Source organism: Haliaeetus leucocephalus, unplaced genomic scaffold (genome assembly GCF_000737465.1).
Source record: "Haliaeetus leucocephalus isolate CR32 unplaced genomic scaffold, Haliaeetus_leucocephalus-4.0 Scaffold566, whole genome shotgun sequence".
NCBI lineage: Eukaryota > Metazoa > Chordata > Aves > Accipitriformes > Accipitridae > Haliaeetus > Haliaeetus leucocephalus.
The window spans coordinates 3,911,410-3,923,960 of NW_010973002.1; the positions used below are offsets into that span (position 1 = coordinate 3,911,410).

At 37.7% G+C, this 12,551-nt stretch overlaps 1 protein-coding gene across 1 annotated transcript in view; it reads right to left on the reverse strand.

Moving 5' to 3' along the window:
- ITGB8 (integrin, beta 8) overlaps positions 1-12,551 on the reverse strand; it is a 28,195-nt gene that overhangs the window by 10,297 nt on the left and 5,347 nt on the right. Inside the window, exons 3-7 of the mRNA XM_010577619.1 lie at positions 11,959-12,205; positions 10,037-10,202; positions 7,142-7,300; positions 1,983-2,078; positions 1,795-1,884 (exon numbers count right to left, since the gene is read on the reverse strand). Coding sequence (XP_010575921.1) covers positions 1,795-1,884; positions 1,983-2,078; positions 7,142-7,300; positions 10,037-10,202; positions 11,959-12,205 — 758 coding nt within the window. The remainder of the gene's footprint in view (positions 1-1,794; positions 1,885-1,982; positions 2,079-7,141; positions 7,301-10,036; positions 10,203-11,958; positions 12,206-12,551) is intronic.

The following is a 12,551-nucleotide window of genomic DNA, read 5'->3' on the forward strand; positions in this document are numbered from 1 at the left end:
AAATTTAATCACATGAATCTGAACACATGTTTATCTTAGTAACTTTTTGAAAATTAGTGACTCATCTTTGGCTTTTTTGCCAGGGATTTTCAGCCAGGGTTTTCCACAGTTAAGCCTAAGGTTTCCCTGCCTAGAACAAGAGTGCAAGAAGCCCCCTGTCACTGAACATCAACACTAAATTTATTTTCTTATCTAAGTACTTTTGCTTTCAAGAAAGCAAAACATTCAAGCCCTGTTCACCGTGTGTTTGTATATTACAAGCCCCTAAAACTATGATAAAAATCTCATAGTATCAAATCCAATGAAGTTTAGGATGGGAAGGAAGATACTGCCTAAAAAAATGAAAATAAGGCAAGACCAAACTGGGGGTGGCTGGAGCAGGAAAGTCCCACAGAATCTTCCATTGAACTAAATAATTGTTTTGTAAATTTTCTTTTCCTCTCCTTGAATGTTTGCCCTGCACTGTGCTCTAAAAACTGGGATACAATTTAGGATGGACAGTGTAAAAGAGGCATACAAAAGGACTATGATCTTCAAAATTTTTTGCCAGCAATTTCCTGCAAACCTCCATATTCAAAATTAGATTTCTCGATTTTATAAGTGAAAGTACAATATCAGTGAGAACTTCTCTGAAGTTTGACTACACCCAACCTCCTCTGCTTTTGAATGTCTTTGCCTTCTGTACAATGTTTCCAACATGACAGTAAGAAAAATGTGCACAAACTCACAATATTTACCAGGAACAGACATGGGACTTGGCTTTTCATTATAGCTAATTTGCTGAAAGCAAATAGCTTGATTTAGATGGTTAACCTAGTACAATGGATAATTTCAGCCTCCCACGTCCAACTAACTAAAAATAATGTGATACATGTTGGTACCTTGCATATAGCTTTGTAAATGATTTTTCAACTTTGGGAACTTGCATGTTTGTGTAACTTGCACACCTTAACAGCATCCAACCATCTAACCCATCACGTTCATTTTGGTGCTGCTCTATGGGCTCCCGGTACTCTAGTACCTCAAATGTATACTACTTGGCTTCATTTCCAAAGCTGTTTATGCCCCCTCTTACCAGGCTATCTTTCATTCACAATCAAGATGCCAATTTCCACTTTCAAGCTGCCATTTGCTGTCAAACATTTGTGAAAAATGACTTTATGCTCTTTCCCATACTATTACTTTCAGCTGAGAACTCCACATGAGAGTTCAGAAAGCCATTTCCATTGTTCTCTCCCAAATCCCTATCAAAACTTTTCTTCAATGCCATGCCTTAAAAGCCCGAGTCATTACACTGCTTTGTGCAGTGTAAGACCTGCTTTCCCCAATACCCACTGTTGTCAAACAACCTCCTTGTAAATTCCCACCTGTTGTCCATTTTCTTAGAATTATGCTATAAAACCCTCTAGATACTGCACTATCTTTTTGCTCTGAATTTTTACAGTGCCTAGACAGTGGTGTCTGGTCTGTAACTAAAGATCTGAGATGCCTAAATTCAAATAAGTCAGACATTTCTTTTGAAGTTACATGGCAACAGGTGCAGAGAATCAAACAGCATATTTAGGAGCACCCTTAGAAAAGAAAAAAGTGCTAGCTCTTGGCTTTGAGACAGCTTGGGAATTTGAGAGCTGCCATGGGAGTGTCACTCACCAACCTGGACATTCAGAAAATAAGGGAACCTATCCTTGTGGACTTCAGATAGGTGCCAAGATCTGGGAAACTCCAACTTCAGGCTATGAAAGGTGAAAAATCCCTGTACAAATATGGCGTACAACATTGTCACTCTGTTCATACCTGATAGGCTTCTACCACCAAATCGTTGAGATTTGCTGCTTGTGATTCTATCTGTCTTGCAACAGTACCAGGCAACAGAGGTAACAGATCCTATGAAAAATACAATCATTTATGCACAGTTTTAATTTTTAATATAATTATAATTTGTGCTTTCAAAATTGGAAAAAGAAATCAGGTTTCTAACCTACTTTATACCAATGGAACTGGCTTCCTTGAACTGCAAAAATAACATTGATGTTATTGTCAATCAATTTTTCAGAGAGCTGCCCAAGAGATGGATGCTCCTGCAAAACACAACAGAAAAGAGAATACTGCAGATCAGTAGGGAAAAACCTTATATTTCACATATGACACGATACAGGATTCCAAAACCACCCCAAACCTTATTTCTAAATGTACAGAGAAATGCTAGGCCTACATCCAGAAGAAAGTGGCACCAACCAAATAAGCAGATCATGACAAAAAAAAATCATCAGGGCATCAGCCAGACTGTGACAGGCTTATCTGTTGCCAACTATGCAGGGGTGCTGCACAATAGGACTACCTCATACAGTACTATTTTATTGTTTTGAGTCTGATGCTTAAGAAATATGGATATGATGTTGTCCATGGTCCATCTAGAATGATAATAAGATTCTTGAGAATGATAGGTGGGTTCTTGTGCAAAAGTCAGGGAGAAAGTACAACATGAGAGCACTGAGGTGAGGTGTGCTTAAGGTGAGTAATTAAGTTTGTTCCTCAGAAATGTATTTTGGCACCAGGGATCAGGCACATCAGCTAAATGCAGCCACTGGGTCAGGTTCTAGCAATGTCAGTATTCTGTACATATCTTACTTATGGCAGACAGCTTTCTCCTTCTCTGTATGTGCAAGACCTGCCTTAGGATTGATGCCTCCAGTCCTCACTGCGACAACCTGCTACATTTTCTTAACCATGCTTGTGCTTGAAGAAGGTAGCATGAGTTTCACGTCTCTCCCCAGTAATGACATTGCTCTATTTGGTGAAGTACCTATGATGGCATGTCCTGTGCCAGTGACCTGCCCTTCTACATTTCTCATCGAGAGATCTGACATGGATTCGAGAACAAGAAGTGCGTTGGTATCCCTTCATCTAATATCTGGGGAAGCATAAGGGTGTCTGTGTGGTCCCAGTGGGCTTTATACACCTGGGCTATGTGAGATCCCTTCAGCTCCAGTACTCTAAAACAAACTGTATCTGAAAGTTACCGCTTATTTACCATACATCTGTGAATACTTCTCAAGAAGTAAATTCAACACTTAAAACCCATGACTAAACATAGAGAAGTGACCGGAGCCTTGGCCTGTGTTTCCCCTTCCAGATATTTCATCTGGACACCTTCAATTATGTCAGGTCCTTCAACCTCTTTCCCCCATATACTTCTGCTGTCTTTCTCTTCCTGATATTTTTCACCATCTGCCCCATATTGTCTCTCTCTTGCACAAACATGCTCCGTTTCCCTGCACAATTCATTTCTCCTCAGAGTGCTGCTTGTTACTCAAGGCACCCTGCAAGTCAAGTGCTCTCCTAACAGTAATCTGAATACCAAGACAGCTGAGACAAAGTTATGCAAGGGAGCAAAATCTGGTTTTGGTCATATTGCCCCATTATAAAGAGCCTTGTACAGAAAGAACGAAGGAGTTTCTTGCTGCAGTCTGATCTTAGTCAGGGTCCACGCCTCTCTCAACTTTTCTACCCTTTGGTATGAGATTCTATTCCTCAAGGTAAGTGATGACAGGTAGGTAACATAGTAATAAATGGACCTTCTTATAGCTCCAGCTAGGAAGTGTGCCATACAGGAGGGTCCAGGGAGCATGCATTCCCACTACACAGCAGTTGTGGGTGAACTGCAGCAGCAGTGGCTTTGTTGCCATTTTCAGGAGCCTACAACACAGCACTAAGCCCTCCTTCCTTCTCCATGACCACAGAGCACAGTGGTGGGGCCTCCGTTGTGCAGCACAACCCTACAGGCCACATGCAGCTGGCTGGCGGATCACAGACACACCAAGGGGTCCCAGGACATGGGCAAGTGAAGCCAGACGTTCTGCAAATACCTCCTGCACTGTAAATGTGTGAATGATGGGGGCAGTACTGAGGGATCATGAGGTGGTGGTCAAACAAGTCAGTCTTCTTGCTTAACACGTGACACTAGACATGTCCAAATTCCAGCAGAGTGGCCCCTCAACATCTCTGCAACTAAGAGCAGAACTCTGGGATCAATAGTACCAGAAATGGGTTTCCAAGCCCTCATGAAACAAAAGCTTATTCAGATGGAGCTTACTGAAGTCAAGAGATGACATGCATAGATGTGCAAGAGTTGCAGGGGCTACATCCCCAAACCACCTAGTCTGCTTACAGGTAAAGCTGAACTTTCATCACTTGTCAGCTCTAACTCACTAGAGTGTCCAGCTTGGTTAGCAGTACATTAAAGTCTCACTTCAGATTAGAAAGAAAATTTTTCTTTTTATTAGAAGGGAGTTTAAAAAAAAGAAGCATCAACAGAGCTACACCATCTTTTTCATTTTAAGCATGTAAAGAGATGACATAAGGAACTGTTGGTCACTAATGGAGCCTCACTTTGCTTGCTGTAAAAACCTTGCTGTACTTCATGTATTTTTATCTTATCTCTTTCCACTACTGCTCAAGAGAATGTACTTTCATTTTAGATCATCTTTCTTGTTCCAATTACATCATTCATTTTATTATTTTAACCTACTATGTTAAGCTGAGAAGATAACTAATACAGATGTTAGTATTTCAGAAAGGGAGTTAACCAAGCACAGATCTAATTAAAATGGACTAGATTTCTTTCCTGTCTTATGCTTTTTTGCTGACCTCTGCGTGACTGCGTAGCAAAAGTTAGAAAGAAACAGGCAGAAAAGTAACTAACTGGAAACATTTCTGATGTGAAGGCTAAGCTTATGCAAATAAATAAAGCAAAGTCTTCTTAACTGGCACAAAGAAGAAATAAAAATATGCCAAAATGCCATCTTCTCAAGACTACCAGAAGCTAAGAATCAAAGTAGGAAAACCATGTGATTACAGATGGCTCTTTAATTTAGCATAGCACAACAAAACTGCATTGATAAGGAAAAAAAAGCAAAAATGTTTCATATGATCTATTTTTTAAAAAGCTGACAGCCTTTCATGACATTTCATTTAAATATCAAATAGTCTTTTCCCCCCCCCCCCGCCCCGATCTCACTTGCTCATTTGAAGCTTCTTTATGGATCTCTATGACTAAAATAATCACATATACCACAGAGAAGAGAAGAGAAGAGAAGAAAAAAAAGCAGGAAACCAGTACCCCTACCCTTACAGACACTATTGTGTTATCATGTCAAATCTACTCCAGAAAATATTTAATACTGAGAAAGATTTCCATTCTACCCCTTTTCTATTACTAAGTGCATGGCCACTGTTACATGTGGACATGCAGAAATTAGGCCCTGGTTGAAAAATTATGGGCTAGCAGCCAGAAGGCACATGGGCCAAAATGTGCCACCACAGATCTAAGCATCTTTCAAAGTCATTTCATTTGGGTGGCTAAAAAGGCTACCTCATTTCACAAAAGGCATCAATAGCAATAATCATGGAGGTTTCTTATTCTATACAGGACAGTAAAATCTGATTCTTCAGACCAGGATCCAGAATATCACTTAAAACACTTTCTTCAACCATCCATCAATCTATCATAGTTGCTTAGAAAGAGATTCATTGATTTTGTCTGTACTTTATATTGGTGAGGTTTTCTGGCTGCAACAGAAGTTAATTTCTCAATTTGGACAGAAAATAAATATAGTTGTTTTTTTTTCTCAAACAGACAATATCTTTATTAACAAAGGAATCCTGAACACCAGAAAAAGATTTGTACCTTCAGCCATTGTTTAATAAGCAAGCAAAATTCCTGTCATTTACAGAACTGCAACTAGGGAAAAAAAAATAAAGAAAGAAAAATAGAGCTAAGGACACCATAACCTGTAAGTATGCTCTGCTTTTGGAAAGCAAAGTTTCGGGATTATATGCTTTAAGCAGAAGAAAGGAAGGGCTTGTTTTTATCCCAGGGACACTGTAGAAATACTGAAACTGAACAGACTGGCTAGAGGGAAATAAATAATCCTGACATCTGTGAGGGAATATCCAAGAGGTGACAGAGGGAGTATATGAATGCAAGAACATCAGATAATCGGAAATCCAAACAACCTTCCTGTTAGCACATGCTTAGCTCCCTCCTCCACTCAGCAACCTCCGGAACACCCACCGATTCCCAGAAACCTCCGTGTTTCATGATCATACACCATATGGCAGCCGCTTCCCGCTGCTCCACCACCCTTGTAAACACCAGTTGCTGCAACTGAATTCAGGTCTAGCCTAACTTACACGTAGCCCTCACTGACTTCACTAGCACTTTGCTGGCTTGGGCCGAACACAGGCTATATACTTCAGCTAAGTGCAGCTAGCACTGTGAATAAAACTGTAACGTGCTTTAATGATACCACAGTTCTTTATTCTGTTTTCTGGTGATTATGTGGCAATTAAGTAGTGATTAATGTTTCTTAAATAAATGATTCATATTAATTTAAGGAAATAACCAAAGCAACTAAAACCTACAAATCTTAGGAAAAAAATTCCTTTCTTCAGTCACTCATGACTACTTCATACATTCTTGAAGACATTATTTTGAAAGCTAAAAATATCTGCTGAAGGCATATTATTTTGCTACAGTGGATTTAACGCAACTTTTTGCACAGGTGTGTGTCACCACACATTGGCTTTATACTGTGAGATTCAAATGTGTTTAATGCTACATTATCACAGCAAAGCTTTGTGGCACAAGAATATTTTCTAGTCCATCATGGTTGAATTATCTCATTGTAGTTGTACATCTTTACTCTTACCAAGCCTTTCAATCAATGCAACTATACATCTTCTAACCATAAACCATGACCACTATCTTTGTCTTATTAGTAGGATTGGGCAATTCTTACATATTACCAGCTGCTTCTTGTGCAAAATATCACACCAGACACTTCCTACTTATATTTTATACAAAATGTGTGTGATTTTTATGAGATGTTAATGGAGCAAAACCAGTGACATATCCTCCTCCACTGTGTACTGTTGTCTCAAACTCCAAAATACTTTATCCTGGACCAAAAGAACGTCAGTATTTCCAGGTGACTGATTCTTCATTTCACAACTTGCCTACCTGGAAAAATACTATTCTAATAACTGAAATAAAAGCAATGCTTTGACAGCAATCTAAAAACCTCTTTTATGCAGTTTTGCACTGCTTCTCTGAAGGCAGAATCTACGACATATACCTTACCATACTCGTAGCTTTGATGTACACATTATCTTTCAAATGACAGTTTCCATCATGGGGAATTACGATCCCTGCTAATTTACTATCAAGGGCCAGATGGGAAGTTTGATCTGTCATCACAAGAAGCAGTCGCTTTGCTTCTTTACGCCATCCAATATGGCTCTAAAAAGAAAACAAAATTAAGCGTAAGAAAGGAGTAACTACCTATTTTCTAAAATAATAAATAACAAAATGAAAAATTAATGTTAAAGTCTACTTTCAGATATTAGACTGCTTAGCAGCACTGAGTTTAAACCGGACTATTTAAAGCAATTTGTGTGGAAATATATGTCATATCCTACATCTGAAAACTACTACTGTGAGTCAGGGATCCAGTTACCACTTTCTTTGCTTTTTAAAGAAAGATGTCTCAAAATATATACAAGTTATGCATTATATAGTGGGCTTGGGTAACAGCTGCCACATCGTGTGTGTCACTATTACATACAAATGCAAATGCATTGCATTTGTAAAATTCTCTGGGATCCAAAAAGCATTACAACCAAAAAATATGCATTCATTTGTATTGGTACTTGGTGCCCTTTTCTATTTTTACTTTGTATTTATTTACTTTATATTCTAATTGTTCTATAATTTTCTTTTCCTACACAGCTTTCCAGAAAGGACATTGGTAAATGATCAACAAATCAATAAACTAAAATTTGAGTGTCTTCATGCACCTGCAAATTGAGAAATCCCTTATCGTGCAGCAAAATACTACATCTATCCACCATTTTAAGGGATTAATAGCAAAGTGGCATCCACAAGGGTGAATTTAATGTGCTTTAGGAATTCAGTGATGTGAAGGAGGTTGCAGGGCAAGCTTATATCTAAACTGGGTTAGGTGCCAATTTGTATTTCAATTAACATTTGTTTCCTTGCAAGGAATAAATGGCTGCTTTAAATCAAACTTTAGAGGCACACAGGAATCACCTCATATGCTTTTTCTTTATTCCCCCTCCCAATTATTCCATCGTCTTCACTAATTCCACTTTTCCTCCTTTTTCCTCCTTCCTTCTCCTCCTTCCTACAATGCTGTCTCATCTCTACCATTTCCCTTAACACTGCCAGGTATTTTTCATCTCATGTGAAACGTCTATCTGCAATATAGTCCATGCACTCAGCCAGGCTTTGTGACTTATTCTCTACCTTCCTTTCTTTGCTTTGCAGAGAGGAATTTAGCTTCTGTCTCAGGCTCATTCCCTGCTAGCTCTGAATGGGGATTAAGTGTCTCGTAACAGTAGAGATAATAAGTACAGAGGGGTGTGGTGTCTTTTCCAGCTTACACGTTAGGCAACAGCCTCCCTCAGACAATCCTGGACAGCATTCCCCTAAAGAAGGGGCATTTTATTTATAAACAGGTTGTATTTTAAATAATCCCAAATTCTCCTCCAGCACCGTAGAAACTCCTTGCTCCTAAGAATCCATCATTTCACTTTGTCACCTCAGGACTCCTATCTATATATGTCACAGCAACCAAAATTTTAAAGTAGCTTCATGTCCTAACCTGCTACCTCTTGCAAGAGGGATGTATTGGTTAAAGCAAGATGGAGCAAGTTAAGAAGTTCTGTTGTAGGCAAAATGAGTGCACATTAATATAAATTATAGTTCATGATGGTTGTTATGAATTGCACATTGTTCTCACCCATTTTGGTTCACAATTCAGTTAGCAGGAAAGCCTTCCCATTCTCATGAATGTTTCCATTCCATTGTTTTTGGAAGCATATATTATTCTAGAGCTCACATGTCACAAGTGTGGAATGTGTCCAATAAGAAACACTGAATTTTAAGGAATTTTTCCAGAGCTCCAGAATAATTTTTTATAACAGCTCTGGTCACAGTGTCTATGAAGAGTGGCTTTTATTTACCTGTTTTACAGCTCATCAAAATTTGAAAACTAAATTGGGCCAAACTATTCACTTTTAGCATAGTTTGGATTACTTTTTGTCCGTGACTCATTCTACTGCTCCAAAAAAAAAGAATGTGAAGATGGACAGGATAAAATAATTGTCCTGACATCATCCCAAGAGATGAGAAACATAACAAGCCTGTGATTTGGACAGGAGTTGAATTACCTTCTTTAAAAGAGGACCAGAAAGACTATCTTATAGAGCATTAGCAAACCCATGAATCGGCCAACTTTCAAAACTTCTATTGCAGTACTATGCATAGAAGAAAAAACAGCATGCAAAATAGGCCTTTAGAGCAAACAAATTCTTATTCTTTAATACGCTTCTAGCTTGGGAACTACTGATGCAGGACTTTTCCATCCTTTTCTGCGTGGGAGAGATGGTGATGAAATTTTATCAGTATGCAAAAGTTAATTTTTCTTTGATTTGTATTGTTTTTAAATACAAACTCTTTAAAAGCTGAGGTAACATTGAAGTGCATTTGTTTTCCTTATCTGTGCAAGCAGATATGTAACTGATTCTTTGGTTTTCAAACACATTAAGTAGAAGAAATGTTTAATGGTATCTCTTCACTTAAGAACACAAGGAGGGCTCTAATGATTTTTTAAACTAATTTTGTAATTGACTGAAATGAATACATGTGCCGGTTCAAGCAAGAACCAGTTGCTTTCATTGTCCATCCTACGTTGGTTAGGCTGGTTAAAACCAGAATTTGAGGAACATCATTAACCAATAATGAAAAATATTTCCTTACGCTCTCCTTTTTCATTGTCAGTGGGAAACAGAAATGTATAGCTAAGGGGAAAATAATGGAAAAGGAGGAAGAAATCTTACTATTATCAGGCCTATAACTGACATTTTGAATTCAGGAACAGTGAGCACCGTTGTATCAATATATATATATCCGTGTCTGAACTACCATTTCGTCTTTTGTAAATAAGCTGCTTACCTGGCATACAGCTGCTTGGAGCATTGCATCAAAACCCCCTTCAGGTGTATCAATATTCCCAGAAATTTTTTGTTTATTCACTGCATTTCTGAATTCTGCTATGTTGTCGGTCAAGGATAGCACATGAATATAACCATGAGGAGGCATACAATCTAAATTATAATCACTGTACAAAAACAAAACAAAACAAAAGTCTAACACATTTCATATTTTCCATTTGAAGGAGATGTAAATATTGCACCCCTATTAACCCACAAAATCCTGTTACTAAAGAAGATGTATATATGCACATAAAAGAAATACTTAAAGAAAGAAGAATAGCTCCATGTGAGATTCAGTTCAGTGGGAATTAGTTCTAATTTAGTATGAAAAATGTATTTTTTCCGTATTTTATGGAAAAGTATGTAATATAACTTAGGTAATGTAGTAACAGTACGTAGGTAGTGTTTCTGTACAGAACGAAAAGAAACACAACGTGAGTGATGGTATCATCTCAGAGAGTATATGACCCCTTTTGGAATGTCTATGGAGTGGCACAGCTTTACTTTTCATTATCCTGAGAAAGGGCTATCACGTTGCAACTTTAAGATCCTTTAATAGGTCAATACACAGGCTACTGGATCAAAACTAAAACAAAATTTAAGTTCCTATATCCACTAGTAGTAAGTAAAGGTATGTAAAATTAATGTTGAGTAACGGTTACCTTATTAAAGGGATAGGAAACTCCATTTTCAGTAATATCTTCATTGTAAGTGATACTTTTGAAATTATGTATAAGGGAGAAAGTATGAAGTTTGACATAAGGAAGCTAATGCCACAGCGCTAACACAGGTCATTGCTCTGCGACCCGTTTACGACAGTGGAATTTACGGCACAAGCTGAAGTGCTCATCTGATTCAGAGATGCTGAGCAGGTTTCAACCCACTTAACTTCTGTTGCATACAGTGTAGGCATTCAGACTATGACCTCCCTGCCCCCAACTCAATTTAGAGTCAATGAAGAGAAACTGGTACTGTAAGGATTAATACCTCTGCACATGACTACTTTTAGGCAAAATGAATCATGTCCTACAAGTGGTAATTGATCTCCGCTCGCTATATAAACAGTCTAGATGACAGGACATTTATATCTATCTAATGAATTCCACTACTAGAGACAAATTCAAAAATCACTGAAATCAAAAAAATACTTATGGACTTCACAGAACTTTGGATCATGTCTTCCCAGGAAAGATAATAACGAGCAAGAAGGTATGAACAGTTAATATTAATTTTTCCAAGTGTTATGGTTTATACAGATTTGAATTTATTGTGAATAATCTTGTTCTACAGAGGGTTTTGGAAGTGATCCCTCACTTTATGTAAGCGTTTAATGCAAGGTATAAAAGACATGGCATGAAAAAAGAAATGCAAGCCAGAACACCTTTCTTATTTAAAATGGGAGTTCATTCATATTACAACTGTGGAATTAGATCAGAGGATCACTTTTGTTCATTAAATGAGCTGAAAGAAACTGCATCACCGACAAAAGCAGAGTTTTAAGAAAAGAGTTACTGAATACACGACCATACACCAGAAGTCCTACGTCCAAAATAACTAAGAACACAACAGCTGACTATAAAATTAAATGCAAAACATATTCAAATATACCAAAGCAGCATGTTGTTTGGCTTGTTTTGCTAAAGAAAATACAGCACATTTTTTCTGATACAGAAACAGTTTTTCTGAAATCACTCACCAGATATTTCAGAAGTAATCACTGTATAATGATTTTCAGCATTTTCTTATGAACTTTGCTGGAGAACCAAGGTGTAATGAAACAAAGACAGATTCTGAAGAGCTTTAAAAATAAATATGCATAATGCGTATTTGTGCAATGAAATAATTTCTCAGTGGTACAGCAAATATACAAAGACTACATACCTGCATTGGTTATGGATTCTACCTGGATGAATGCTAATATAGGGTGACACAGTTTTATCCACATAGGATCCAAATCCAAGTCGAAAATCAAGAGAAATATTCGCCATCTTTTTAGATAGAGCAAATCCAACGGAATTTAGTTTTTCTATATTGTTGTGCATAGAGGCTGAGACATCAACTAAATAATAAAGATCCACAGGGTATTTCTCTAGAGGACGAACTCTTAAGATAAAGTTTGCTTCACTTCCTGATTCAAAGGAAACAAATAAGTTTATTTACTATTTTTGAGTGGACACTCTTAAAGATACATCTATTTTTGCAGCAACCTCAGCACAAAGTTGTTTGTGTCAGCAAACAGAAAAACAAACAAACAAGAAAACCTCCCAAGAGTAAACGAAACCTTGAAGCATCGTTCAAAAATAAGCCATAAAGGGCCTCTTTGTAAAACATCTTGCTTTTTTTTTTTTCTTGCAGGAGCACTGTGCAATTTATTGTAAAAATCTGACTTCTCCCCATTTTCTTTTAAATTCCTGGTTATGCAATCCCTTTGGTATTATACCAAAAAGCAGTTATGAGTCATGAAGGACACAGAT